The 27,995-nt window shown below is 45.0% G+C and overlaps 1 protein-coding gene across 1 annotated transcript; it reads left to right on the top strand.

Annotated features, from left to right (window-relative positions):
- Positions 1 to 2,840: 2,840 nt before the first annotated feature.
- polr3b (polymerase (RNA) III (DNA directed) polypeptide B) lies at positions 2,841 to 26,968 on the top strand. Its single transcript, XM_010890342.4, has 28 exons — positions 2,841 to 3,042; positions 8,683 to 8,715; positions 8,862 to 8,918; positions 9,460 to 9,524; positions 9,692 to 9,767; positions 9,885 to 9,985; positions 10,145 to 10,236; positions 10,539 to 10,656; positions 10,846 to 10,954; positions 12,308 to 12,430; positions 13,043 to 13,159; positions 13,894 to 14,028; positions 15,746 to 15,907; positions 16,170 to 16,370; positions 16,499 to 16,661; positions 17,345 to 17,498; positions 17,673 to 17,747; positions 17,871 to 17,969; positions 18,631 to 18,758; positions 19,703 to 19,912; positions 20,155 to 20,313; positions 20,541 to 20,658; positions 20,856 to 20,998; positions 23,603 to 23,706; positions 24,700 to 24,866; positions 25,414 to 25,527; positions 25,783 to 25,956; positions 26,557 to 26,968. The coding sequence occupies exons 1-28, from the start codon at positions 2,971 to 2,973 to the stop codon at positions 26,684 to 26,686; spliced, it is 3,399 nt and encodes a 1,132-aa protein (XP_010888644.1). The 5' UTR covers positions 2,841 to 2,970; the 3' UTR covers positions 26,687 to 26,968.
- Positions 26,969 to 27,995: the final 1,027 nt, after the last annotated feature.

Here is a 27,995-nt window from a genome sequence, read left to right as displayed (position 1 = left end):
CCACAGGTCCACAATTTAGTTCATAGCCAATATGCAGATTTAGATATAACAGGCTCTGCTTACCTTTATCATGAGCCGGCTCGGAACCTGTGAATCTCGCGTAGGTTGTCTGGACAAGATCGAATTCCTTCTCCTCTTTCCAATCCCGGACGAGCCCCCAAATTGTTGAAGTATAACACTTCCCCGAGTTGGTTTGTTGGAAAGGAGAATAAAACACAGGGAGTCAGGGCAATTACCGTAGTTATACGTCCATTTATTACAGAAGCTTCTGGAGACACGTGTCGCCGCACAATGTCTAAGGATCATCATTCAAAACATCATTTTTATACTTCTACTACGCCCAAAAGATAGAGGCGTTAACTTACAAAGTGTGTGCCATTGGCCCAATCCCAGTTTTATTCCTTATAGGATAACTGCAAGTATCCCCTTGCCCCCCTTTCTGGTTTCTGTCTTGTCTGTCCGACTATGTGTGTGTGTCTCTGACCTGTGACCTGTTTCTCACAAAACAGACATACTAAATCTTTCTCTCCCCGGCAACTGCTTAAACAGGGTTTCCTATTCTCCTACTTGCTCCTTCAGTTTCGGTTCATATTACAGACATTTAATATTTTGTTTCATTGGTTACAACAGCTTATAACAGTTCACTAACTTATATAATCAATACATCTACATTGGTTACAACAGCTTATAACAGTTCACTAACTTATACAATCACTACATCTACACTGCCTGGATAACCCTAACCCAAATCTATTGAAGCTGTTTGAAGCTATTGAGTTGTGACAGTTAGTTAGCTAGCTTGCTTCTTACCTTTGGTTGTCGCTCAAATGGTGGCTACCTTTATTTATATCAATATGACAGCCACTTCCTGACAGTTCAACACAAACCTGCGCTTTCACAGACAGAGACAATTTCTCTGACCTCACTTGCTAGCTTTGATACTAACGTCGGTTGCAGGACATTGCTGCTCTGCTCTGATGCTTGTGCAGTCAGCTTGTAAAATAGTATTTCACAACAATATTCTGTTTTCTGTGGCGGCGCATCACAATATAGACACTGCTTCTACAATACAGTGAGGGAAAAAAGTATTTGATCCCCTGCTGATTTTGTGCGCTTGCCCATTGACAAAGAATTGATCAGTCTATAATTTTAATGGTAGGTTTATCTGAACAGTGAGAGACAGAATAACAACAACAAAAATACAGAGAAACATGTCAAACGTTATAAATTGCTTAGCATTTTATGGGGGTTATGCTGTGTACATTTACTGCCAGGTTAATCAGTTCAAATCCTGGAGGAGCCAGTTCAAGCTCAGTTATTTTTGGAAAATCCCTTTCCATTAATAAGTGTAATTCCCTGTGTTTGACAGAAATGCTATACATTTCTTTCCATTAAATTAGCAACTCTAACATGAAGTTAACCTTTTGAAAGTGTTAGTGAGGAAGTGACAGGACTGGACATTTTATGGAAAAAAAAGGGTTGATTGACAGGGACATTAAATATTGCGGGCAGCATCATATCCCACAGGAGCCAGTGGGCAATGTCATTCTCTGAATTTGAAAGAAATACAATACATTTTTTATCTATTAAATGAGCAACTCCAACATGAAGTTAACCGGTGGAGAGTGTTGGTGAAGAAGTGCCAGGACACATCATAAGATATTTTCTTAAAAAAACACAGTGCCTGCCATATTTCATGTCCCCTATGTAATCCATAAAAGCGCCAAATATTTCCACCTGGGGCTCCTGTGCTTGGGTAGGTCAGAGGGTTAAGCTGTGTGCTTTGAGAGGTTGGTGGTTTGATTCCCACGAGAGACACTATTAGTTTAGTTATTTTTGGAAAATCCCTTTCAATAAATACATGGGCAAAGTCCATCCCTGTTTTTGACAGAAATACTCTAGTTTTTTTAATTACTGAAAGTAGGTTAACCTGTTGAAAGTGTTGGTGAGGAAGTGACACGACACATCTCAAGACATTTTATGAAAAAAACATTGTTGATTGACAGGGACACAAAAAATGGTGGGCAGTGCCTGTTTTAAATGGTAATCGATAAAAGCACCAAAAATGTCCACAGTTTTTGACAGTTCCTGTGTAGCTCAGTGGGTTAAGCTGAAATACTGTCCTTTTTTATTCTATTAAAATCTACTCTAAAATGAAGTGAATCTGTTGAATGTGTTGATGAGGAAGAGACAGAAAACATCACAAGACAGTGTTGATTTACAGAGGACACGAAATATGGCAATGACCCCATTGATTTTTCCAAAAATGTGTCAACTTGAACAGTTTTGTGTCTCTCCCTCATCAACACTTTCTACAGTTTCATTTCAGTCTAGATTAGTTCAATTTAGTAAAAAAGGGACACAAGTTCTGTCACCCAATGGCAAAGTGTATGCCCTACAATAAATCAAACGTGAGTTTTCCAAATTAACCAACATTAAACTGACTCCTATGGTATTCAAACGCTCAACCCCTGGCTTTAGCAACATATTGCTCAAAAAGCTGAGCTGCACAGTCGATAGTAATTGCCCAAGAAATGTATGCAGATTTCCGTTCAGTGAAACTGGGTAGTTTGAGGCAGCCAGTCGCCGAAATCCGTGCCCCTATCAATCAACAGTGATTTATTCAAAAATGATTCAACTTATACTGTTTTGTTTCTCTTGCTCATCGACATATTCAACAGTTAGATTTTATTTTGGAGAAGATTTTAAAAACGTTCTACAACGGAATAGTCGGAATTAAAGTTGACTGCGATCCGCCAACAAAATCCTGAAGAAGAGGGAAGAAGACGGAAGAAGGAAGAAGAATAATAGTCGGAATGAACAACCTCAAGGAATATTTTCTTGTTTCACACGGTTGTCTTTTGGTGTGACACACTGGAGTTTACACGCTGCAGCTCTTTCCGTTGTAGGATGGTTTTTTGAAATGTGTGTGCGTGTTTACTTGTTTTCACACAAACTACAAAAATCATAATGGAAATACTTGGAGATGAGTTTGGGGGAATGACTCCCCAGCAGCTAGCTGCTCCGGTCAACACTATAGAGGTAATTCAAATGCATTAGAGGATGGTGACCAGATAAGGCGATGCAGTACTGTGTGTTGTGCAGCTAATGCTAACTACCAGATATAGGTTAAGTCCATGAGCCGAGATGTTGGTCTGACGTTGTTGGGGGTGCAGGAATGTGAAAACTGCCCATAATTCACCAAAATGTGCTCAGTCATTGCAATATAATCTTTAAACATATACAATGGATATGTATATGAATTGTCATGGATGTGATCTGTTCCAGCTGTCTGTGTGCAACTCGGTGCCTCTATTTCAAAGTTATAATCCAAAAACTTTCCAATCCCCATTAATTTTATTCCAAAGCTTAAAGCCTTCTAATATAATTAAATTTGTTTGCATTAGGCTTGTTGTAGACAATGTTTTCAACATTGGTTTTATTATACCTCGTTTAAAAGGTTTTTTCTTGACCTTCTTTGAACCACCTTCCAAACCAACAAAGAATGCTGTCAAACATGTATCAGTATTTTCTTTCTAGTTGTTTCTACAGATAATTGTAAAAATGACGCTATGGTTCAACATTCTGTTTACCTGAACCTTCCCTGATGAAAGTTAGAATGATTTCTTTGTATGTAATGTGATGAAGGACTATTTGAGCAATACCCTTTTGTTTACTGTCAGAGTTAAAATCCCTTGGGGAAAAACTAATGAGAGAAGCTACTATTGCTGCACACCTTTTAAAAGAAATTCACAAAATGAAGTCATTTAACAGTATGGATTTCAGCACCCAAAGAATAGCTGTGCTTTCAATACATTTTCTTTCATTTGACTGTTATTCAGCCAGGTAAGTTAATTGTCATTCTCAGTAACAGTAATAGGAACTTCCTGTTAATGGCGGCGAGTTGTGGTGTTACAACAGTGTTTATCAACCCTGCTCCTGGACGCCCCCCTGCCCTGCATGTTTTAGACAGAGCAGGGAGATTTCTAAAATATGCAGGGAAAGGGGCTGATAAACACTGTGTTTACAGGGACAGTATGTTACGAGTGATGTTCTTTCACTTGTAACCATAACCCTAACCTTAACCCCAGTGCTGCGATACCAAACTTTAACCTAACCTTTTTCGTTTTCTAACCGTACCCCAAACCTTAACTGTAACCCTGTAACCCCAGTGCTGTGATACCTAAGATTAACTCGAATGTTAAAATGCATTTATTACATATTGTAGAGACCTTGGTAGTACCATTACTCATCTCTCCAGATCTGTTATACTGTATATGAAGCTGTGGGTAGGACGCCTGTCTGCAAAGCTGAACATTGTCGGTTTGAAAAAAGCCTTGGAGGTTTTGGGCGAATTTGTAATGTATGATACATTTTAGCAGCATTTATAACATATGATACGTTTGTCTATGGTTCATAACATATATGTTTTAATAGCATTTGTGTAACCAATGTTGCATTTTAGCCAATTCATAATGTATTATACGTTTTGGTAGCGCATTGTAATGTAACCTAATATAACGTACTGTAGCTCATCATAAGTTATCAGGTGCCATGGATTTACATATAATAGTCTACGTATTCCAGTGAGACCAAGTTGTCTTGCCAGGCTCCTTTTTATTAATAATCTAAATTATTATTTTTAAGTAGTCAAACAAATTTTAAAATCAAGTCCTAATAAATTGTATACAAATACGAACATGATTCTAGCTAGGATGGCACACCAGTAAAAATAATGATTTTCATTGAGTGTAAAAAAATAAATAATGTTCAAATCGCGATTATGATATGATGATTTTGATTAATTGTGCAGCCATACCTACAAGGGGTCAATACACATAAATCACACTAAATTAAGTGAGACATACATATATGTTTGACAGATTCAGCAGGTACATTGATCAGGTAGTTGCTTGTTTATTTTGTTATTGAAGGAATGAGCAGGGCCCACCAGAGGGTAATTGTCCCAATGAAGTGTGTTGAGTAGGGCCCAGGTGGCAAAGCGGGTGGCAGTTTGTTGAAAAGGGCACGGATGGCAAAGCGGATATCATTGGGTTGAATACGCGGGTGGCAATTCAATCAGTCATATGTATTATACAAAAACCCTTTTTACATCAGCAATTGTCACAGTGCTTTTACAGACACCCAGCTTTAAACCCCAAAGAGCAAGCTAGGAAAAAGCCCCTTGTAAGGTCCAAAATTAGGAAGAAACTACTGTAGAGAGGAACCATAGTCTGAGGGGTAGCCAGTCCTCTTCTGGCTGTGCTGGGTGCAGATAAGAGTACATAATCATATGGGTCATGTCAATGTTTTTGCATAATCAGAAGACTAGCTGGTCAATAAATGCATGTGTGCTATGATCAGAGTCCTTAAACAGAATCCAAGTCCACGGCATAACCAGGTGGTCATTGCTTGGACTGTCAGGTCAGGTGATGGCAGTGGCCACAGTAATCATGTGACAGCAGCCTGATCGCCAACACAACCAGGAGAAATTTGGCCAGGGACAGCTGCGAGTGATTTGGGCCTGGTAGATCTGAGGCGAGTTCCAAGTGCTCATGTCCTCCTAAGGTCTAACAGCACGCCAATAAAGTAAGTGAGCATTCCTAGAATTCCCTAGAATACCTAATCATACTATTTCCCTGGCATAATAACTCAGAGGTGCCCTACCCAGAAATTAATCCTCCCAGGGGGACATGCAACCCCCAGACTAAAGTTAATAGATAGTTGCTGTGTTAAAAATAGGGATTGAGACACCCCTGGGCCAGACTACACTTAATCATAGAACTTGCTGAAGAAATGAGTTTTTAGTAAACCCTTAAAGTTTGAGACTGAGTCTGCATCTCACTTTAAACAGCAGATTATTCCGCACTGCTCTGGGCAATTGCCCTGCTTCCAGCTGTTTGTTTAGAAATACTCGGTACAATAAGGCCTGCATGCTGTGACCTTAGCAAACGTGTATGCATGGCTTGACCAAATGAGAGGGGTATGTAGGAGGAAGTTCATGTAGTGCTTTGTAGGTTAACAATAAAACTTGAGCCCTAGCCTTAACAGGTAGCCAGTGTAAAGAGGCTAATACTGGAATAATGTGATCAGAATTTTCCGTTCTAGTTAAGATTCTAGCAGCCGTGTTGAGCACTAATTGTTTTTTTTTAATTGTCTGATCAAGGTAACCGGAGAGAGGAGCGTTGTAATAGTCTAATCTTAAAGTGACAAAAACATGGATTAGCTTTTCTGCATCATGTTTTGATGAAGTCTTAGTTTTTTTTTATGTTCAGAAGATGGAATAAAGCTGCTCTTTAAATGTTCATGTTAATCAAAAGAGAGATCAGGGTAATGGAAGGTAATGCCGAAGTCTCACAGTTTTGTGATGTAACCATGCAACTGTCAAGATTCATTGTAAGTTTTTTCTGAAATCTTTTTGTTTCTTTCTTCTGTCATCCATTTCCTTATGTCTGATACACACTAGGGATGTGCATGGATAGTCGAATATTTGAATACACGAAAATAATTTAGTATTCGAGTACTTCAATTAAACCCCTATATTTGCAGAATGACGCAAATGTTAGATGTGGATGAAAGTTAATTAATCCAAGGGAAGATGGAATATATTTACTGATTTAATGTTACCTACGGTGAAAAGAATTTGGCCGCAAAACGCTAAAGCTCAGCGGTGGTACTGAAAGGCGTTTTAAGAGTGCAGAAAACGGTGAGTTAAGCAAATAGCATATAGACGGCTAGCTTAGCTAACTAGCTTCTCTGGAGGCTTCAATCCAATAAACTCAATGTTATGTGGTGATATATTGCAATGTAATGGAAATATTGTCTTATAGTTGTGTTGCCGAGTTTTGCGTGTCAACCACACGGATTCCTCCCGACGCGCGGTCGGTCGTTCTTTTCTCAACCATTGAAAAAACATTTATGTTAACCGAATAATAACCCAAACTATTCGGATAGTAAAAGTCCCAAAATCCCAAAAGTTATTTTGGGACTTCTCCATGTTTCATCGAAATGTACAGTTGTGTGTCATCTGCATCTCTGTACATTGACATTGTGATTCTGGATGACATCAACCAGAGGACAGGCCATCCACACAAACAAACGAATATTTTTCTGATAATTAGAATTTAAACCAGGATGCAAAGCGGGTGTCATGGTGTTGAATAGGGCGCAGGGTGCAAAGTGGATGTCATTGTGTTGAATAGGGCGCAGGGTCCAAAGTGGATGTCATTGTGTTGAATAGGGCGCAGTGGGCAAAGTGGATGTCATTGTGTTGAATAGGGCGCAGTGGGCAAAGTGGATGTCATTGTGTTGAATAGGGCGCAGTGGGCAAAGTGGATGTCATTGTGTTGAATAGGGCGCAGTGGGCAAAGTGGATGTCATTGTGTTGAATAGGGCGCAGTGGGCAAAGTGGATGTCATTGTGTTGAATAGGGCGCAGGCGGCAAAGTGGATGTCATTGTGTTGAATAGGGCGCAGTGGGCAAAGTGGATGTCATTGTGTTGAATAGGGTGCAGGCGGCAAAGTGGATGTCATTGTGTTGAATAGGGCGCAGTGGGCAAAGTGGATGTCGTTGTGTTGAATAGGGCGCAGTGGGCAAAGTGGATGTCGTTGTGTTGAATAGGGCGCAGTGGGCAAAGTGGATGTCGTTGTGTTGAATAGGGCGCAGTGGGCAAAGTGGATGTCGTTGTGTTGAATAGGGCGCAGTGGGCAAAGTGGATGTCGTTGTGTTGAATAGGGCGCAGTGGGCAAAGTGGATGTCGTTGTGTTGAATAGGGCGCAGTGGGCAAAGTGGATGTCATTGTGTTGAATAGGGCGCAGTGGGCAAAGTGGATGTCGTTGTGTTGAATAGGGCGCAGTGGGCAAAGTGGATGTCGTTGTGTTGAATAGGGCGCAGTGGGCAAAGTGGATGTCGTTGTGTTGAATAGGGCGCAGTGGGCAAAGTGGATGTCGTTGTGTTGAATAGGGCGCAGTGGGCAAAGTGGATGTCGTTGTGTTGAATAGGGCGCAGTGGGCAAAGTGGATGTCGTTGTGTTGAATAGGGCGCAGTGGGCAAAGTGGATGTCGTTGTGTTGAATAGGGCGCAGTGGGCAAAGTGGATGTCGTTGTGTTGAATAGGGCGCAGTGGGCAAAGTGGATGTCGTTGTGTTGAATAGGGCGCAGTGGGCAAAGTGGATGTCGTTGTGTTGAATAGGGCGCAGTGGGCAAAGTGGATGTCGTTGTGTTGAATAGGGCGCAGTGGGCAAAGTGGATGTCGTTGTGTTGAATAGGGCGCAGTGGGCAAAGTGGATGTCGTTGTGTTGAATAGGGTGCAGGCGGCAAAGTGGATGTCGTTGTGTTGAATAGGGTGCAGGCGGCAAAGCGGTTGTCAGTGGTTTGATTTAGGCAATAACTAATTAATTTAGGAGCTGTTTAGTGCCATATCTATTGACTATGTGCAAAGTCAACAATTAGCATGATGGTCATTTTGCATGGGTGTACTTCGCAGTGGATGCCTTGTTGCAAAACAGTACAATGTTTTTTTTTAATTAAAAACATCCAGCATTGGTGCTCCACTGTAGTAACTGTTTATTGTAAATTGTAGAATTTAGTTTACTAGGCTAGCTAGCGAACTACCTTTTGTTTACTGTAACTATGTCTTGTATTATTTCTTCTAGTTTCTTACTGTCATTTGTATCTGTCATAGGAAAAATGGAAATTATTGCCAGCTTTTTTGAAGGTAAGGAAGAAAGAAATTCGATTTTTCTTAATAGTGGATATATGTCAATATATAAATAATGAATTCCATGTGAGCCATGATATGAATGCCCTCTCTTAAGTGTTGGCCCTCTCTGCCCTGGCACTATTAACACTGTTTTATTTTAGGTGAAAGGTCTGGTAAAACAACACATTGACTCATTCAACTACTTCATAAATGTAGAGGTAAGACAACAATCAATTTCAAGTTAATAGTGACAGTTCGACTCAAATAATTCACTTAAAAATGTATTAAACTTACAAAGGATTGTGAAGCAATACGAACCATAAAACTTCATAGGAAATGTCTAATTTTATCAATGTCCATATATGCATTTAAAATTAATTTTTTAGAGCCTTAGGCCCATTCAGAATCTGAGAGTTTATAACACCTCGTCTCTGTAGGATGTCTGTGGATAATGCTTGTTGATTCAACACTTGGTGTTATGAAATTGTTTACATTCATGATGTCAAGGGGTTGAAGAAACTAACTAGAAATGCAAGCTGAGAGCATGCTTCGCTTGTCTGAATGATTTTCTTCAACGTTCTGTCCAGAAGAGGCACGTATCCTGGTGTGACTTAATAAACAGAGCTGGCATTTTTTTTTTTTATAGAAAGGTCACATGGAAAACATGTCTGCAGTTTAGGCCTCCTGCCACATTTTTTGCAAGTTGTGTTGTGTTGCTACCCAGGATGGGTACATATGAACATTTGTGGTTTCTTACAGATTAAGAAGATCATGAAAGCAAATGAAAAGATCACCAGTGATGCTGATCCTATGTGGTATCTGAAGTAAGGTGCTCTTTCTGTTCTCCATGTGACACCCAACACAACACGTTGTTGTGAATATTATGCCACTAAGTCCAGAGCATTTTGGAAAACAGTGTGCTAATTTAAAATCCAGGGCAGAACTCGCTATCATTTCAAGTGCTAAAATAACACCAGTAATTCAATTATAGGTACCTGAACATCTACGTTGGAATGCCGGATGTGGAAGAGAGCTTCAACGTGACCAGACCAGTGTCTCCACACGAGGTGAATCCAGTCTATTTTCATTTAAATTCAAGTCATTCAGCAAACGCTCTTACAGTAGCGACAGTACACCCTGATGTGACTATAAAGCTCATCATTGCCCCATAATGTTTTCAACAGTGTCGTCTCAGGGACATGACCTACTCTGCCCCCATCACAGTGGACATGGAGTACACCCGTGGCAGTCAGAGAATCATCCGGAATGCCCTGCCCATTGGAAGGTACTGCCCTCTCCCATTCAGCCTACAGTCTCACCTCACTGCTACTACTACAATACTACTACTGTTACTACCACTACTACTACAGTATTACACATGCTGCTATTAGGACCACTCTCACTGTGACTGTCCTACTAAGGGTGGGTTTGTTTGTGTCCTCAGGATGCCCATAATGTTGCGCAGCTCCAACTGTGTCCTCACAGGGAAGACCCCCATGGAGTATTCCAAACTCAACGAATGTCCTCTGGACCCAGGTAGGCAACACTCGGCTACCCACCTGACATAGAGGCGACTCTGCTCCAGGATTGCTGCCCACAGTACATCTGACACTGTAGTCCTTTCACAGATGCTGTTATCCAGAACCACTTTCCGTAGTGAATGCATACACGTTAATTGTTCCTTCAATTATGTTAGTGGTTCCAGGTTCTGGGTCTGCAAAGCATTCTCTCAGCATTGTACTGCCACCACCACCACGCTTCACAGTTGATTGGGGGTTGTTACGGTATACTGTTTGGATTTCATCAGACATGGAGCCATGATGTCTCTACTTCCCCAGGTGGCTACTTCATTGTCAAAGGTCAGGAGAAGGTCATTCTTATCCAGGAGCAGCTGTCCAAGAACCGCATCATTGTGGAGCAGGACCGGAAGGGAGCAGTGGGAGCCTCTGTGACCAGGTATCTCCAGTGATCTCCAGTGGCCCGCTTGTTGTGATGCTCATTTTGATACTCCTTTCAGAATTGATGGCTTATTGCATTCTTTCCATGACCTTGCTTACTTGTAACATGGCAGGGCTGCATTCTGTAGATTTTGACCCTCATTTAACCATTACCCTCCCCTCAAACTGCTGTGCCATTTGGTTACAGTTCTACCCATGAGAAGAAGAGCAGAACCAATATGATCGTTAAACAGGGACGATTCTACCTGAGACACAACACACTGTCTGAGGATGCCCCCATTGCCATTATTTTCAAGGTAATCTCTTCCTCCAGCCAACTCCCACCATCAGGTTTCCCAGCAGAATCAATCTGTGAATGGAAACTTCTGGTATTACTGTTGTTGCAGAGCTGTTCCCTTTTCCTGTCTGATCTCTCAGTCCTTTACCTTTCGTCATAACTTGTTTAAATGTGATATCTGGCTGGCTTCCACTCTTTTCTTGATTGAGCCACTTAATTCTCATGGAATTAGTCCAGATTTCAAATGTATTGACATAGCAGTCAAATCCAGCCTGACATTGATTACTGGCTTCTCCAGCAACATGGGGGACAAGCTTGTTTCCCAAATCAATGTTACATTCGTCCACATGGGGGCACTGTCTGACTGTCAACAGATGGTCCTTGGATCTGCCCTGATGTTTACACTGTTCAGCCTGGGTTTACATGTCAGTAGTGGAACACCGTGCTGCTTGTTAACGCTGAAATAGCTCATCTATAAAAATGATGATATTGTGTATCTGTTACTTCTGTGTAACAGCTGCAGCAGTCTGGGGTGAGCATTTGACTGATAGCACAACATAACATTAACCAAATGTCTTTGTGTGTGGTGTGAAAATAAAATGTCCACTGTTTCAATTAAGTGTCTCGACTGCTCCTAATTCAGTTCCTTCCCTCTTACACTGTTACCCGGTCACTCACTAAGGCTGAGATTAAAATGGCTCTTTTAATTGTGTGGCAGCCGTTGCGGTATTGTGGATTCCCTCCTGGCTAGCTCCATCCAAACATGTCCACTGTGGAAGTGGAGCGTTTCAAGGCAGACTAATAACCAGGGTGTCATGTTGGCCTGGCTGGTTTGTTTGCTCTGGCCTCGTGTGTCCATCCTGGTCCTGTCTATTCCTCAACAGAGATGTATTGTGTTATAGCCAGCCCTGTTCCCACAGCTCCTCATGAACGTCATGTTAGTGAAATGTTTGACTTGTCTCCCTGTGTCTGTACATCTCCCTCCACCTCCTCCACTCACCCTCCTCCACCCTACACGGTCTCACTGCTCTCCAACTTCTTCCCCTGTCTACCTCCTCCACCACCTCCTTGATCCCCCATTCAACTCCTCCTTATCATCCTGCCAACTGTGTGTATGTAGTGATAGTATATCTCTACCATATGCCCCCCCCCCCCCCCACACACACACAAATGGAATTCCCTGACACCTTTGATATTTACCTCAATCCATGCCTTCTACCTCAATCCATGCCTTCTTTTTGCCACTATTCTGCCCTGATCGCTTCCCTTTAACCCCTACCTTCTAAGTCCTCTCCTTTATTCTTCACCCTTTCACACACACAACGTCCTGACCCCACCAATACCTCATTGTGCATTATTTCTCTCCCCACAGGCTATGGGTGTGGAGAGTGACCAGGAGATAGTGCAGATGATTGGGACAGAGGAGCATGTCATGGCTAGCTTTTCCCCCAGCCTGGAAGAGTGCCAGAAAGCCCAGATCTTCACCCAGATACAGGTAAAGGTTCTCCCTTGGGTTTCCCACTCTGGAACCTGCACTTACAGTCTGGTGAGGACATACAGCTCCGGGGAAAATCAAGAGACCACTGCACCTTTTTCTTTCCTTTCCAAAAAAGTCTCCCACCCGCCGTGGCGGCGCATCTTTGCCATTATTGCTGCACAACACGCAGGAGCGACAGGACATAGTGGTTCAGGCTAGCACGGTTGACTCCTCACCGTCCTCAGTAGCCAGTGGTTATACCATGCAAGCTGGGTGGTCTGGGAAGACACGCTCTGTCTCATTGACCTCTGACCTGCCCTCTAAAGCACGACACCGTCCATGACAGACTCCGGTGTGTCAGTGGTGTCTGTGTGTGGGGAAGGGGTGAGCACGAGGGCTGACTCAGCCCCGGTCGTGGCTTTCGTGGTTCACTTGACCTGCTACCAGACTACACTGACACTACAAATCCCTCAGTGTTCATTTGTGTGTATTCATTGTATCTCACACATTTATTTTAGTTACTTCACCACGTCTTTCTTGATAACTTGTTCACCATATGATCTGACGTGCTGCAAATTCAACTCAGCCATGCGGTTTCAGGTGGTTTATATTCTCCTCTGTGTTCCCTAGGCTCTGAAGTACATTGGGAACAAGGTGCGGAGACAGCGCATGTGGGGAGGGCCCAAAAAGACCAAGATGGAGGAGGCCAGAGAACTGTTGGCTTCCCTTATCCTCACTCATGTACCTGTAAGTTCTCTCAGACTGATTCTGTATACACACCTGCCATGCCCTGTGTGTTTTAATAAGCTACTTAAAATACTTACTATGCAAGTTCACGCTCCGCACGTTAAAGAAAGTGGTACATGGGTCCCTTTCCTCACAAGGAACTAATTTGCCTCAAGAACCCATAAGCCAAATCCTGTGAGACTCAGATGGTAGAACATGGTGCTTGCAACGCCAGGATTATCACGAGGGTACAGGACAAAATAGTATTAAAAGGTATGCACTCATGAGTACTGTTGCTCTGGATAGAAGATTGATAAATTACTTAAATGTTTGTGCAATGATTATTTTATTATTATTTATTATACCTGAAACCTAGTGGGTAGAGAACCTAGGAACCAGATGGGTGGGACCAATCACAAGGGTAGCCAGATCCTAAAGTGCTCACGGGCTATTCATGATTTGGGATGTGAAACAGCCACTGCATTTATCCCAATCATTTTGACTAAAATTGCAACTTTCTCCATTGTTCCCCTTGGGTTTGATCTATTGACTTCCAACTAAAGTTGAATTCCCATAGTATAGTAGAACATTTGACAAAACAACAAGGCTCTAAACAATGTGGGAAGTTAATTAGCTGGTCCGTGTGCCTCTGTCTTGCATAGCTGGCTAGCTGGTTAAGTAAATCGTTTCGTAACATTTAGCCAAACAAAGTTTTAGTTGACTTTCTAATGGAACTGTTTTTGCTCCAACTCAAGGTGAAGGAGTTTAACTTCCGGGCCAAGTGTATCTACCTGGCCGTGATGGTGCGGCGGGTGATCCTGGCCCAAGGAGAGAACAAGGTGGATGACAGAGATTACTATGGAAACAAGCGTCTGGAGTTGGCTGGACAGGTGAAGTGATGCTCCTCTCTCACCTCCATTGTAGCTCCACCTGCACCATCGGTGTCTGGTTTTATTCTGTTCTGCACGTTGGCCAGTGAATCACAGTCAGGTACATATAGTAATGCCTAAGTAGGCGACTGCGGACTTACTGGTTCCACGTTTTCCAGTACAGCCATGCCTTTGCCCAGTGGCCTTCGGTATTTTCCTTTGCGGGTCAGATCAACAGGGGCTCCTTTGAGTGTGTCTCCACAGTATGACTCCCACACACTGCTCCGTCATTTAATTAACGATAACGGGAAGAGCAGAACGCTAATTTCATGCGTTGGCTGGCTGCGTGACAGTGCTGTACAGGTTCACCACTGGGGCCCCAGTTAGACGTTTGCTGTAGTAAAATTTTGGTCCTGACATAGGTCTTTTACAGGTGACCCCCAAAACCGACTTCGGAACTGTCCTGGGGCACTGTCTCCTCCCTGGGTCCAAATGATTGTGTCTATATGAATGTGACTACACACCAGTCTGTGCGGACTACGCACTAGCCTCCCCATGCCCTGATCTCCAACCCTCCGTCTTTATTCTCCCTCCCTTTATTAATACCTTCATTATTTTCCTTCCTCTTTGTTGTTGCCTATTTTGTTTCTTTCCCCACTCTTCTCGTCCCCCCCCTCCCTCCTCGCTCTGTATTCCTGCCTCTGTTGGCTTTGTCCGGGGTGGAGGGAGATACGCAGCAGCGGAAAAAATCCCAGGGCCGGGGAAGAGGAGGGATTTCTGTACGCACTGTGACAAAAGAATGGCTGCCTTGACTGGAGCGATTGAGCTAATCCTGCGGGCCCTGGCTCTGATAATGTAATTACAGCTGTCTTAAGGCCTTTAATTTGCCCCCACCTCCACCGGCTCTGGATGAGGGGTGGGGGCGAAGTGGGGGTGGGGGGGGACGCAGGGCCCCCTTTCAATAGGGGGCTTATGCACTCACAACGCCCAGAAATCTCCCCTCTCCAATTATGATTCCCTGACATTCAACTAATTGGCCCGGCTGCACAACGGAAGCTTAATTTCTTCACTATTAATTTCAGCGGCGCCGCTTGTTTGTTTTGATGTATGCAAATGTGCCAGGAGTTGGTGCAAGGTTGGGAGAGGGAGAGGGAGAGTTAGAAAGATGTTCCCCACTGAAGGCGTGCTGAGGCAAGGTCAGGTTTTTCTCTGGGTTTGCACACCTGGTTATTAAGTGTGTTTCTCTAGTTGTTGTCTCTGAGTTGAAGGAAGGGCAACTGGCGGAAGCCAAAGGGAGTGATGGAACCGAGGGTTTGGTATGCCCTAGGCTCCGGGGATAAGTGTTTCAGTGCCTTTGGCTTTGATCTAGGTAGTTGCATCAGAGTCTAGTATGTAGCTTGGAATGGTGATTTTAAATGGTTATTTCAAATAGATTATTACCACTCACTGTGCTGCACATCTACACAGATGAGTTCCACAAGCCAGTATTCGTCTTTACACCATGTTGTAATGCTAATAGCATAGAAAGAAATGTAGCACTGTTCTCCAACCAGCTTTCTCAGTTTACATTTGATTTTCAGTTCAATAATCTAGCAGATGCTCCTATCCAGACTGAAAAAGGATTATTGTGGACGGGCACGGAACTGTCCCTAGATCAGAACTCCTGCCCAGTGACACTTTCTGAATATGGGCACCTAGTGTCTGACTAACATCTCTCTTCTCTCTCTGTCCTCCTTAGTTGCTTTCACTGCTGTTCGAGGATCTCTTTAAGAAGTTCAACTCAGAGCTGAAGAAGATCTCGGACCAGATCATCCCCAAACAGCGGGCAGCCCAGTTTGACATTGTCAAACACATGCGCCAGGACCAGATCACCAACGGAATGGTCAATGCAATCTCCACCGTGAGTACTGTTTTGACCCTGGACCAATCTCTGGTGTCTAACCATGTAATGGTAATGTACACTGTTCTTCTTAAATAAAGATATTAAATAAAATAAAGATATTGATTGTCAGATCTCAGCCCACATTCTCTATAGCAGTTAGAACCATTGATTAAACCATCTGACATCTTTATTTTTAAAAAGTCAACGTTAGCAGTGTTGTCACAGTGGTTAATGTGCTTATAGATCCAAGCCTTTGAACGGTCCCTCTGTCTGTCCCCAGGGGAACTGGTCCCTGAAGAGGTTTAAGATGGACCGGCAGGGTGTGACCCAGGTACTGTCTCGCCTCTCCTTCATCTCGGCTCTGGGAATGATGACCAGGATCTCATCCCAGTTTGAGAAGACGAGGAAGGTCAGCGGGCCCCGCTCTTTGCAGCCCTCTCAGTGGGGCATGTTGTGTCCCTCTGACACCCCTGAGGGAGAGGTGAGTCGGGGACACACAGACAAACCTACACAAGTCTGAAGATGCTACTTTGTTTGTAGCCCTGGAAAAGCCTTGACCTGTGTAAACCAGGCTCTAACCGCTGGTTTGTGATGTCCGGTCTTTGCTAGGCCTGTGGTCTGGTGAAGAATCTGGCCCTCATGACCCATATCACCACGGACATGGAGGACGGACCCATCGTTAAGCTGGCCTTCAACCTGGGGGTGGAGGATGTCAACCTGCTGTGTGGAGAGGAGCTCTCCTATCCCAGTGTTTTCCTGGTCTTCCTCAATGGTGACGACACATACAGTCTCTAGTCAGTGTCTACACACACTTTGCACTCTCCATCAACGTACACAATCGGCAGTATGCTGTCTTCGCCGTTGCTGGTGGCTGTTCTTTACCATGTGATTGTTTGAAACTTGTTAGCCTTCCTCTGCTTTCAGCACTGTGCCTCAAACATGAAAGGACAGACCGTGAACATCCAGTTTACAGAAAACACGTGTTGTTGTTCTTTATGCTCAGTGTCTGATAAGCTTTTCATTTTGTTCTGTTTGACATGCAGACGTCCGTACTGGGTCCATTAATTAGCATGTGCAGTGTGTCTTCCAAACAGCTGATAACTGTTCAATGATTGACTGTCTGCCACCAGGCAGGCTTTTGTAATTAGTAACAGCAGGTGTCACATTGCTGCATGTCACACACACACACACAGTCAGTTCAGTATCCACACACAGGCCCCGTGCTAGAGCCTTTTGCTCTGAACTCGGTGTGTGATTGACCACAGTTCGTTGCTTTGTATGTGTTTGTGTGTGGAACTGTAGCGTCATAATGTGTACTTGGATCAATTCGACCCATATACAGAAATGTTGAAGTGCAGTGTACTTGTCCTGTATTTCCCAATGAAGTCAGGAAGAATTTGGTGTTGGGAGCCTGGTTGTATTCTGCGTCTTTAGGTGTATCTGGCTTGTCCACAGGCAACATCCTCGGGGTGATCCGGGACCACCAACGGCTGGTGTACACCTTCAGACTGATGCGACGGGCGGGGTTCATCAATGAGTTTGTGTCCATTTCCACCAACCTGACCGACCGCTGTGTCTACATCTCCTCTGATGGAGGACGCCTCTGCAGGTTGGGGGCGCCGCCGAGGGCGTGACACCCATCCGCTCTCTGCATTGAGCAGGGTTGGGACATGCAGTGAGATGGGTCAAGTGACGTTTTAAAGCTCTCGGTAGAGCTCACTTCACCTTCTAACGTTTTTTATACTTGTTCTCTTTTCTTTTTTTACTGTGGCTTTTGACTCAGGCCATACATCATTGTTAAGAAAGGACAACCAATGGTCAAGAACAAACACATTGAGGAGTTGACCCAGGGATACAGGTGGGCTCCAGTTATATACAACTGACCTTCAATACATTGCACTCTTTATGGGGCAGGCAGCTTCCATTAGTGCTAGAAGCGGTGGACTTGCACCTGTTGATCTTCCTATTTTCTTGCTGCCAGAACCTTTGAGGATTTCCTTCATGAGAGCCTGGTTGAATATCTGGATGTGAATGAGGAGAACGACTGTCAGATTGCCCTTTATGAGCACACAATTAATAAGTAAGTAATGTTTGACCATGTCTGAAACGTTAGGCCTCTCGTGTCTGAAACGTTAGGCCTCTCGTGTCTGAAACGTTAGGCCTCTCGTGTCTGAAACGTTAGGCCTCTCGTGTCTGAAACGTTAGGCCTCTCGTGTCTGAAACGTTAGGCCTCTCGTGTCTGAAACGTTAGGCCTCTCGTGTCTGAAACGTTAGGCCTCTCGTGTCTGAAACGTTAGGCCTCTCGTGTCTGAAACGTTAGGCCTCTCGTGTCTGAAACGTTGGGCCTCTCGTGTCTGAAACGTTGGGCCTCTCGTGTCTGAAACGCTGGGCCTCTCGTGTCTGAAACGCTGGGCCTCTCGTGTCTGAAACGCTGGGCCTCTCGTGTCTGAAACGCTGGGCCTCTCGTGTCTGAAACGCTGGGCCTCTCGTGTCTGAAACGATGGGCCTCTCGTGTCTGAAACGCTGGGCCTCTCGTGTCTGAAACGCTGGGCCTCTCGTGTCTGAAACGCTGGGCCTCTCGTGTCTGAAACGCTGGGCCTCTTGTGTCTGAAACGCTGGGCCTCTCGTGTCTGAAACGCTGGACCTCTCGTGTCTGAAACGCTGGGCCTCTCGTGTCTGAAATATTAGGCCTGTCTTAAATGGCTATCAGTGTTCTACCAATGCCCTTGTTTTGTACACAGGGACACAACACACTTGGAGATTGAGCCTTTCACATTGCTCGGGGTGTGTGCTGGCTTGATCCCCTACCCCCATCACAACCAGTCCCCCAGGAACACATACCAGTGTGCTATGGGCAAGCAGGCCATGGGTAAGACATTACTCCACCTCCAGTCACTGTGCTACTGTCTGCAGACACTGCATCTTTAAAGATCAGGCATCGGTACTCAGCAAACATCCTCGGTGCAGTGTGTATTGATGTGAAGACACATTTCTTGTCAGAATTGTGTGTGTGTGTGTGTGTGTGTGTGTGTGTGTGTGTGTGCTCATGGACTTTAACATGTGGTGCCTGCGTAGGCCCTTCTTTGTGGCTGGTGTGTACGGAGGGCCTTTCCCTGCCAGTCAGCCAGAGTGTCATTTGCAAGTCATTGTGTCTGCTGTTGGCTGTGCTCAGGGGGTCAGTGTGCTCAGCTGCCAGTGAGAGACAACCCAGGAGCTCCCTGGTAACCAAAACGTCTCCAAACGGCACCACAAATATAAAGGGCTCAGTCACCCCCTACCTCCCTCCCCCCACCCCCACCCGGCCGCCGCCCTCCACGTCTTCACACAAAAACACGGCGACTGGAACTATATTTGGACCAATATCCTCTGCCCTGTCTGTTTTGTGTGACCAGGCCTATACATGTGCAAATGTGTCTGTATGGGTGGGGGCCTATTATCACAGGGCTCTGTAGCTTGTAGTCTGATTGTGAAGTAATAGCATCTGACAAATGTCAAGGCCTCCAGGGAGGGCGGCCCTTGTACCATAACATACCCAGATCCTCCACACTCAGCCTGGCGCACGGAGCTGGCCCTGTTGGTCCTGGCTTAACTCCAGCCCGTGGAGGAGCAGGATTAAAACATTCTCTAGAATGGTCTCTGATGAATAAATGTCACACGTAGGGGTGTTTCTTGTTTCTCTGGAAATGTCATTACTTTTGCATTGTCTCTGAGCTATATCAGTTGTTGAAAGACTTCTCGGACAATTGTTTTAAGAACTGCATTGAATGCTTATGTCCGTTCCAGTAATTGTGTTTCTATTGTTTCTCCTAACAGGTACAATTGGCTACAACCAGAGGAACCGTATTGACACTCTGATGTACCTACTGGCCTACCCCCAGAAGCCCATGGTAAAGACTAGGACCATAGAGCTGATAGACTTTGAGAAGCTGCCTGCAGGCCAGAACGCCACGGTGGCTGTGATGAGTTACAGCGGCTACGACATAGAGGATGCTCTGGTCCTCAACAAGGCCTCGCTAGACAGAGGTCAGTTCATGTATGTTAATAGGTTGGGGAGGCACAGGCAGGAATACTAGTGTTATACACCTTCATTACAATTAACGGAAGTGTTTCATTTACCGTCACATACCTTTTTGGCTGATGTCCACAACGACTTCCTCCTTGGTCACTGTATATATAGTATCTGGATTATGAAACTTCCTAAGCAATCTGACTGATAAGTGCAGCAATGAGTCCTGTCCCCATCTCCTCTATTCATACCGCCTCAGGGTTCGGGAGGTGCCTGGTCTACAAGAATGCCAAGTGCACATTGAGGCGCTACACCAACCAGACATTTGACAAGGTGATGGGTCCAATGTTGGACGCCGCCACACGCAAGCCCATCTGGAGGCACAGTATCCTGGATGCTGACGGCATCTGCTCCCCTGGTAAGTTAAGTCCTTCAGCAACAATCCTGAACAGGAAACCAACCAGCTAAGCTGCTCCTCAACTCTTACTGTCACCCATTTGGATTGATCCAACCTGTTGGTTACATCCTTCTGGACATGTTTTTCTACATCAAGAAACCTCACAAGATTTGACATGAAAACCAAAACACAAAAAAAAGAAGCAAATTGGGAGTGAAAATGGGAGGTGTGGTGTGTCTGTCTTCCAGGTGAAAAGGTGGAGAACAAACAGGTGTTAGTAAACAAGTCCATGCCCACTGTCACCCAGACACCACTGGAGGGCAGTGCCCAGCCAGGACAGCCCCAGTACAGAGATGTGCCTGTCAGGTGGGTGTGCCCGCCTCATTACTCCCCCTTCCTGCTTGCCCCACCCAACCCTCTCAGTTACAGAAAAGCATGTAGAAGTTCTGGAGGTTATCTCCCACCTCTTCTGACTTTTGTGCTAAATAGTTTTCAGCGGTTTTCAGTAAACAAGTCAGTCTCTCACCTACCCCAGCCTCTCCTCATGCCTCTCCTCCCCATAGTTATAAGGGTTCTACAGACTCCTACATCGAGAAGGTGATGATCTCCTCTAACGCGGACGATGCCTTCCTCATCAAGATCCTGCTGAGGCAGACTAGGAGACCGGAGATAGGGGACAAGTTCAGCAGTCGACACGGACAGAAAGGTATCACTGACCCTCCCTAAGCCTGTCACATTGGACTGAAGCCAAGCCTGAGGCGTCTGTTTGAACTCTGAACATGTTGAACCAGGTCCCAGTGCCTGTAGTGCGCCCCCCCCCCTTCCCATCTTTCAAGCAGCTTTGCTTTTCAATTAATTGGCTCTTTGTTCTGCAGCAGACTATGCTAATGTCTTCCAGGCTAGCAGTACACTGGCGCTCCTGGGAAAAGTGTTTACATCCGCCATTGTTCTGCTGCTGCCCCTCCCTCCACTATGATGTTTTAATCAGAAAGCTAACTGACGCCACGCATAATTTGCTACTTCATTAAAGATGTGACTGCTAAGACTAGTTCTGGGGGACTGGGGCTTTGGACTAGGGCTATAGGCCTGAGACTGGGGTTAGGGCTATAAGCCTGAGACTGGGGTTTGGGCTATCATACTGAGACTGGGTCTAGGGGCTATGGGACTGGGGCTAGGGGCTATGGGGCAGAGACTTGGCTCGGGCCGGCCGGTATCGTTACAGGACAATGTCCTCTGTCTCTTTCCGGAGGAGTGTGGGGTCACCAAGGGGTCAGGCAGGATAGTGGCAGTGCCAGATCTCGGTAAAGGCCTTGGGTGGAGCTGCAAGTGAACAGCCTGTTGGTAGAGCTGGGCAGGACTGAAGCCCTCATAAAGGACATCTAGCTGCCCAGACCTTGGTTAATGCATTTGAGTTATTTATTTACCGCAGCCACACAGCTGTGTTGGCTGTGCCTTCCAGGGGTGGCGGCCGGGGTTGTGTGTGTGTGGTTGGGGGTTCTGGGGGCCCATTGTCTCTGCCGCCAGTGTGGAGCTGTGTGAGGCGTGATGGAGGGCTCTGGACCCTCGCTGCTGTGTTGCCTTTCTCTGCCGATTTCATGCCTCTTTTATCACTCACTTTCGCACAAAACAAACAACACAGAGGATGTCTGCTATGGGAACTAGTCTCTCCCTCATCTCTCTCTCTTGCCTGCTCTGTCTCTCTCTTCGTTTTCCTTTCTCTTTAGGCCTCTCTTTGGCCCTCTGGCCTGTTTTCTCCTCCCTGGTGCTCTGCCCTTCTCCCTCGCTCGCTTTTTTCTCTTTCTAATCCTGTTCTTCACTGCAATATATTCTCTCTCTCTTTCCTCCCTCTCTCGGTTTTTCTTCCTCGTTTCTATTCAGTGTTTTCCCTCTTCCTGTCCTTTCCTTCCTGCTGTTGGATGGCGCTCCCTCTCATAGGGCATGTGTCTCCTTAGTGCTTAGTAAAGCCCTGCTCTTGTTCCCAATCAACATCCTGCTCTATGGCACTAATGGTCCACTTTGTGTTGGGTGACAGATCTGCCTGTAATGTTAGACTGCCCTTTATTCTGTGTAGAGCACACCATGGCAGAGAAGACAAGCATATCAATTGAATGATAGATAACACTATAAATAGTAACACTATCATATACTGTACAATAGTGTTAGATGAGTGAGTGATTATCTTCTACGGCAGGACCATAATGCCCCTTGTTTTCCTGTTATGTCTCTTTAGGGAAGTGGGTTGAAGTCATTTCTGTTTATCACATTTTTTTTTGTCGGTTGTCAAATCAGAACATTTCTTCATTTGCCTACCCTTAGGCAACCACATACATACGAGGGTGTCTTTGCTTTTGATTCAGGCCCAAAGAGGTTGTTTTCAATGTGTTTTCCCTGAATAAATAAAGGAAAAAGAATAGCAAAGGTCCTACACTCAGTGTAGTGTCTGTCTGGATTTTCCCACGTGCAATTATTTGATTCCCGCTCGAGTTGATCCCCCTCCAATTCCTATTGAGACTGGACTGACTGGAAGGTGTGTGTGTGTGTGTGTGTGTGTGTGTGTGTGTGTGTGTGTGTGTGTGTGTGTGTGTGTGTGTGTGTGTGTGTGTGTGTGTGTGTGTGTGTGTGTGTGTGTGTGTGTGTGTGTGTGTGTGTGTGTGTGTGTGTGTGTGTGTGTGTGTGTGTGTGTGTGTGTGTGTGTGTGTGTGTGTGTGTGTGTGTGTGTGTGTGTGTGTGTGTGTGTGTGTGTGTGTGTGTGTGTGTGTGTGTGTGTAATCCGTTTCTCACTGTCAGGCTTAGCACCTTGCTTCACTTCCTGCTCTATCCTTTTTCTCTTTTCTGTCTTTTTTTTTATTTGCAAATGGGCCCAAAATCTGTTTGCTCTGACCAGGGAAGGAAGAGTGGCTCTGGACAAACATTTGCCCTCACGCTTAGACCTCCAGGTCCTGGGGGCCCGGGCCCATATCTTTCACACCCTGTGAGTCTGAAACGACTACAGCAGAGCAGCGTGGAAATGTATTCTGCACTGGGCCGTGACTCGGAAGTGTTCACCAGCCGAAATCTGAAACGTGCACCCTGTCAACTGAGAGCGCTTCATAAACTCGCCTAAAAGGCGCTGGAATAAATTTGAAGTGTGTAAAGACTTCTGAATCGCAACCCTGGTGGAGCATAGCTCATTGAGCCATCATTTTCCTCTAGGCCCCAGAGAGGCACAGGGGTGTGCTTAGGATAAATGTCCGGTTTAATTGGTGCTTGCATAGGGAACGAGTGATGAACCTTCCTGCTCCTCTGTCTCCCTCCTGTGTTCATGTAACAGGTGTGTGTGGCCTGATCGTCCCTCAGGAGGACATGCCCTTCTGTGACACAGGCATCTGTCCCGACATCATCATGAACCCACATGGCTACCCCTCCAGAATGACGGTACAGTACCGCCACTCAGTCTCCCTTAACGTCAGGTGACACTCTTGTCTCCAACATCCCTTGAACCTGAGAACTTGACTGCTGAAATGGTGGGACTGTTTCAACAGTTGAATTCTGTAACAAATGCCAGAATCTTGTTGTGTTTTTTTTTCTTCCATTTGGTATTTCCCTTGACAACCTAGCATCTAAACCCTTTATAGAGAAAATGAATTGGCTTTTTGTTTTGTTTCAAATTGTTTTAAACCTCGAAAGCATTGAGTCATTTTCAATCACAAAGGGTAAGGTACACGGGATCAGTAAAATAAAGGGGGGATTAAAACCAGTTGAAGGACCGCTAAGTAATAATATCTATTTACAGTCTTTAAACTGACCAACCCCCTAAAGAAATTAATGTATTTCCTATCTGTGACATCCAACACAAGCAGGAGCACAAACCAAAACTGTTGTGTTGACCTTCAGGCTTTAGTGGTTTCAATTGGCCCTTCTGAGTCAAAGCGCTCATTATTCCCCTCCTTCATTGGCTGGGTTATCATGGGGCTCCAGAACACACGTCTATTGACAACACTAAGCAGTCACTCTTATTGTTCACTTTCAGATATCTGTTGTTGTGGAAACGGCTGTTAGCAAAGTTGTTAGCATAGAAGTTCAGAAGTTTATTTGTTTATTGTGTGTTGAATACAGAACGTGACTTTACAATGGACCTAAAATGGCTGAATTGCACTTCATATATAATGGAATGGTAACGCGAGACCGGTGGTATGAGGCTGCCGACCTGGCTGTTGATATGAACACCAAATCATGGTCTTTGTGTACTTTGTGTGATTGTGAAGTGTTTAAGACCTGTCTCTTTATTTATTTGATTAGGCCACGCCATGTCTGTATGATTTGCCACTAGCATTGGTTTATTGGACAAATTCAGGTATTCCCTCCATACTTCGGTCTGATCTCGTGTACTGTTCAGTGCCTAATGACAGACTCTGTCTCCTCCACCAGGTTGGGAAGCTGATCGAGCTGCTGGCTGGGAAGGCGGGGGTGTTGGATGGGAGGTTCCACTATGGCACTGCCTTCGGCGGCAGCAAGGTGAAGGACGTGTGTGAGGACCTGATCCGCTACGGGTACAACTACCAGGGCAAGGATTACGTCACCTCAGGCATCACTGGGTAAGCACCAGCTGGTTTTGAGTAGGAGACATGGAATGGTTGATGCTTGAATGTGAACCTGGTTGAACCAGGATGCAGTGCACTTGGAATTAGAATTATTATTCATTATTATTAGGCTGCTTGTTGCCTGAAGATTAAAACTGAGATCTTCCTCTGCTCTGTCATCCGCTACGTACTTACATCTGGGGCTGCCATCTTTGAAGTCATTGTGACTGCTGTATGCCCTTTGACCTGAGGAACTAGCTCATTGTAATCACTGTGATCAGCAGGAAATTGTATTTCTTTACAAATAGTCTTTATAAGTATTTACATGGGCGTTACAGCATGGCCACAAACATTAAGTCAGTATCCACTGATTTACCAATTAATCTAACACGTATATATTTTGTCAAGCTCTGTTTCGTTACCTTGGTCGGGTATTCCCCAATGCCCGCACATTGTAGATTCTGCACCCGCACTGACACAGATGAAGGAACTAATCTGAACTGAAAACCACCGCTCTGGCTGAAACAACCTAACATTTCATGTGTCCCGATCGGTCACTCAGAGAGCCACTCGAAGCCTACATCTACTTTGGACCAGTGTATTATCAGAAGTTGAAGCACATGGTGCTGGACAAGATGCACGCCAGAGCCCGCGGCCCCAGAGCTGTGCTCACCAGGTAAGAACATTTAGAAGTGTTATATGCAGAGCCATACGTGTGGAGTTTGGCTTAAATGTAAGAATAAGAGTCTGACAAAGGTCAACTTGGCTATGGATGTGTGGCCTCGCTCCACATCCCATATTAAAGCATTGTACTCCGTTGTGACCTTGACTCTTCTGGTGATTATTTGTCTGCGAAGTACAGAGGGTCCTCATTGAGTTATACATGTGCTGATATCCCCCATCTTACCTGCCTTTGTCTGCCCCAATGCAGACAGCCCACCGAGGGGCGCTCCAGAGACGGTGGTCTGCGTCTGGGGGAGATGGAGCGTGACTGTCTGATTGGCTACGGGGCCAGCATGCTGCTGCTCGAGCGCCTCATGATCTCCAGCGACGCGTTCGAGGTTGACGTGTGTGGACAGTGTGGCCTGCTGGGATACTCAGGGTGGTAAGTGTCCTTCTGTGTGGACAGTGTGGCCTGCTGGGATACTTGGGGTGGTCAGGGTCCTTCTGTGTGGACAGTGTGGCCTTCTGGGATACTTGGGGTGGTCAGGGTCCTTCTGTGTGGACAGTGTGGCCTGCTGGGATACTCAGGGTGGTCAGGGTCCTTCTGTGTGGACAGTGTGGCCTTCTGGGATACTTGGGGTGGTCAGGGTCCTTCTGTGTGGACAGTGTGGCCTGCTGGGATACTCAGGGTGGTCAGGGTCCTTCTGTGTGGACAGTGTGGCCTTCTGGGATACTTGGGGTGGTCAGGGTCCTTCTGTGTGGACAGTGTGGCCTGCTGGGATACTCAGGGTGGTCAGGGTCCTTCTCTGTCCTTCTGTGGTTTTGTAGAATAGTAGTCAGAATCTGAAGTAATATACTCTGTCTGTCACTTTCATTGTAGCTTCAAACATTTTTGTGCTGACTACCAGTAGTATTTGTTTTATTTGATGTCTGCTCAGATTGTGACGAGCATGCTGGTTGGTTTTAAAATGGAAAGGTAGGTGATTTCGAAACTGATGAACAGACAACCTTTTCCCTGCTCATTCCTGTTTCTTTGTTCCAGGTGCCACTACTGTAAGTCCTCCTGTCACGTTTCCTCTCTGAGGATTCCCTACGCCTGCAAACTGCTTTTCCAAGAGCTGCAGTCCATGAACATTGTCCCACGCCTTAAACTAGCACGCTACAACGAGTAACCTTGTCACCAGGCTGTTCGCTACAACAGAACTACTGTGAGAGAAGACTGACGGACTAGACTGCTGGACTACACTATACAATGAGTATATGGGGGAGGTTTTGATTACTGTCAAAATTGAAATATCTAGGCTATTGTAAGTGGGATTCTGCCTGGTATTTATTTTTTGTTAGCTTCTGTTTAACATGTTTTGATTGTTCTATAATTTTTTTAATTTGAATGTTTGGTTAGGTTGAAAGTTGGATTTTCAGTGTGTACATAATAAACAAAATATATAATTTAATGTGTGGGTTTGTTTGTTTTTGTTGTAGACCTGAGAATGACCTGGCATAGTGTTTAGTAATATTGTTGCAACATACGTAAACAAAACAAATCTTACATACATGGATATTGCACTTAACTTTTTGTAGGCTCTGTGCCGGTAAGTTTCTTACCGGCTGAATGAGAATTTGAGGATGTCAGTTTGCAGTCTTATTTGAATGATGTTAACCAAACAGTGTAGAGCAATTAAAGAAAATCCAGGATGACACTTATAAGAAGTTGATTTGGGCAGTGCACACTAAATGCCAGACAATGTTGAGGATGTGTTTAGTATAGTAACTCCAAAGGTGGGTATTGTCCTGTTTTGACAAAATAATACATTTACAGCCAAATAAATGCTATTTTGTGTCACCCTCCTTCCTGTTTCAGTACAAAGCTTAAATACAACCAACATACATAAACACAGCTCAAAGCTTGCTCCCACCCACAAAGCTGAATTGGAGCCCTTTGATTGGACAAAAGCAGTGCACATCAGTGGGACCGCGAGGAGGCTGGAGTGGGTTCTTTTGAGTAGGCTGCACCTGTCCTGGCTAATGAGGCTCTAATGAGCCAGTGACAGGAGCAGGATGGGAAAAGGATGTCGGACGAGGGAGAGGCAAGACCCTGACTCCTCATTTCTTTTTTTACCTAAATTAATTAGATCCTGATTTGTAGCGAGTGGTTTCCCGTGACCCATTCTCTGGGCCTTTTTGATGATGTTGAGGTGTTTGACTGACCTAGGATGTTCTGACAATGCTCCAGCCTTGTAGAGCTGCTTGTAGACACCTTAATTAGGCCTTCATTGCAAATTAGTTTTTACAGTGTTATTGATCCATGTCTTATTCTTTCATCAATGCACACTGCTGACCAAGCAGATATTCTCTCAATTGTGATAATTGAATGCAGGCCATAGGCCATACGAGCACACGGAGCACTTTGAGATCTGAATTGACCTCACTGAAATTTCAAGTTACAAATAGTGCTTTTGTTTCATGTACTATTTTTGCCTC

The sequence above is a fragment of the Esox lucius genome, chromosome 19 (assembly GCF_011004845.1).
Source record: "Esox lucius isolate fEsoLuc1 chromosome 19, fEsoLuc1.pri, whole genome shotgun sequence".
Taxonomy (NCBI): domain Eukaryota; kingdom Metazoa; phylum Chordata; class Actinopteri; order Esociformes; family Esocidae; genus Esox; species Esox lucius.
This window is presented reverse-complemented; position numbering and strand designations above follow the sequence as displayed.